We start from the raw sequence: 2,686 nt of genomic DNA on the forward strand, positions 1-2,686 counted from the left end.
GTAAGGAAATAAGAATCACAAACAACAGAATATCCCATCTAATATAAAGTAGACTACGTAACAATAACAAACAACTTTAACTGATTAAATCATAAAGTAAACCTACTGAACCAGCAAACAATAGCATGAAGTAAAGGGTGTTCACACTTCACTTAAGAGAACTGGTCACCTTAAGGTTGCGGTAGCCTATTGAAAATGTCCCAGCCTAGCGTTCTCCTGGACTGAGGTTCGAGACAAGCTCAATTGAGCTCGATAATTTCTTGTATCGTCTGCAACATCACCATCCTTGTGAGCTAAGAGCTAAGGATGAGAGGTTTAGGGAAGCCTATAGGTCTACCTGCTGAACCATCAGCAGCCACTGCCTGGCCCTCACTGGTCCTTGCTTAGGTGGAGAGGGGGACTTAAGCGCTGATCATGTGTGTGTATATATATATATATATATATATATATATATATATATACATACATATATATATATATATATGTATATATATATATATATATATATATATATATGTGTATATATATATATATATATATATATATATATATATATATATATATATATATATATATATAAATGGTCAGTCTCTAGGGCACTGTTACTGCCCCTTGTCTCTGCCATTCACGAGCAACCTGTATAACTTTAAATCTGCACTGTACAGGTTAGAGCAGTGTTTCTCAACCTTTTTTTACCAATGGCACACTTAGGATCTTATGATAATATCACGGCACACTTGGAAAATTTAAGAGAAATAATTAAGAGAATATATACTTGTAAATATGAGATGGAACTACAGACTTGAGAAATAAAACACTTTTAAATATGAACTTACTTTATTTCAGTGTTTTTCTTAGAGTAAATTGTGAAGATGATTAGTGTGAAACTTGTGCCTGGTGTTTTTTGGCGACTTCCTCAATATTTGGTCGAATGTGTGATAAGCAGACCCTCATTTCTTCTTCAGTTGAGCGTAGTCTCTCTCGCTTCTTAGTTTTGATGTTATTTAGGGTTGAGAAGCCAAGTTCACATAAATAAGATGTAGAAAATTGCAACAAAAGTGATAAAGCTTTTTTAGATAATGTGGGATATTCCTCTTGAACAGATATCCAAAATGAGTCAATAGGTACAGTAGAATGTTTTATTCTTAGATCTCTGTCACTAGAAATGGTGGCCAGTTCCTCTTCTTCACACAACTGTAATCCAATATTAGAGGGAATATTCATGAAAGGATTTCGAATCCAATCATACTTCTCTGTGCTCAGTGATGGAAAATAGTGGTCGATGTTTTCATCAAGCGCTGTCAGATGAGAAACAACAATAGGGATCATTTCTTTAATGCAAGTGGTACGCATTGAAGGAAACATATCAAAATTACCTGAGCTTGCTCTATTTTTCCAAATAATAATTTTCTTTTTTAGAGCAACTAACTTATCTGTTGAGGTCAGAATATTCTCATTTCTCCCTTGCATGCTACTGTTTGTGTTGTTTAATTGACTGAATATTTCTGTTAGGTATTCCAGTTTAGACATCCAAAGTTCACAACGAAGATGCTCACCGAATTTTCCTTGCTTTTCTTGGTCGAAAAATACGATTAATTCCTTGTGTAATTCATGAACACGAGTTAATACCTTACCTTTCGATAGCCATCGAACTTCGGTATGCATTAGTAATCTAACATGCTGGGAGTCCATTCCTTTGCATAGTTGTTCAAATAATCTTGACTTCAAAGGCCTACTTTTAATATAATTTACTATTTCAACTAGCTGGTGTAACACCAGTTTTAAATCTTCTTGTGATATTTTTGAAATAAGAACTTCTCTGTGTAAAAAGCAATGAGTACGAATAAGATCTGGGTTTTCTTTTTCTGCAAGAGATACAAATCCTTTAATACAGCCTGTCATACACGGGGCTCCATCAGTGCAAATGCCTACGCAAGATTTCCATGTTAAATTCATTTCTCTAAGGTAGTCAGTTATCACATCAAAAATATCTTGACCTCTAGTAGTAGTTGACATTCCTTTGCAACACAAAAACTGATTGATTATTTCACTGCCATCAATAAAACGTACAAATGCAAGCAAGTGACTAGTGTTGCTTATATCCGTGGACTCATCAACAGTTAATGCAAAAGTAGAATCCTGAAGTTTTTTCTGAACCTTTTTTTCAATATTTTCAGATAAATCTAAAATTCTTCTGTGTATTGTATCATTTGATAAGGGGATTTTGCTAATTTCTTTTTCAGCTTTCTCGCCAAACATGGATTTAACAATCTTTTTGCAAGCGGGCAGTATAACTGACTCAGCAAGTGTGTGAGATTTAGATTTTAATGCTATTATTTCTGCGACTTCAAATGAAGCAAGCTGAGCCCTTTCTGATGCGGTCATTGTTTTCTCAAATACATTGCGCTGCTTCGATTGCTGATCTAAAAGCCTTTGAAAATATACAAGATCTTTATCCTGCAGAGATGAATGTTTAGAAGTGAGATGTCTCTTTAACTTACTTGGTACCATGGATTCATTTGACATTTTATCGCCGCAAACTACACATAATGGATTTGGTTGAGCAGCATCTCCAGACCAAAAAAATCCGAACTTCAAGTAGCTCTCATTATACTGTCTATTTAAATAATGGCGAATTTTTGCCTTTTTTACATTGGAGTTTGTTGGGTTCAATGATTGTTCACTA

General features: G+C 34.5%; 1 protein-coding gene across 1 annotated transcript in view; it reads right to left on the minus strand.

The window, feature by feature from the left end:
• Nucleotides 1-876: 876 nt before the first annotated feature.
• Nucleotides 877-2,686, minus strand: part of LOC137627182 (zinc finger BED domain-containing protein 5-like) — a 1,860-nt gene continuing 50 nt past the window's right edge. The window contains exon 1 of the mRNA XM_068358258.1: nucleotides 877-2,686. This exon is cut by the window's right edge and continues 50 nt beyond it. Within this exon, the coding sequence (XP_068214359.1) occupies nucleotides 877-2,686 (1,810 nt within the window).

This window comes from Palaemon carinicauda, chromosome 35, assembly GCF_036898095.1.
Source record: "Palaemon carinicauda isolate YSFRI2023 chromosome 35, ASM3689809v2, whole genome shotgun sequence".
Taxonomy (NCBI): Eukaryota; Metazoa; Arthropoda; class Malacostraca; order Decapoda; family Palaemonidae; genus Palaemon; species Palaemon carinicauda.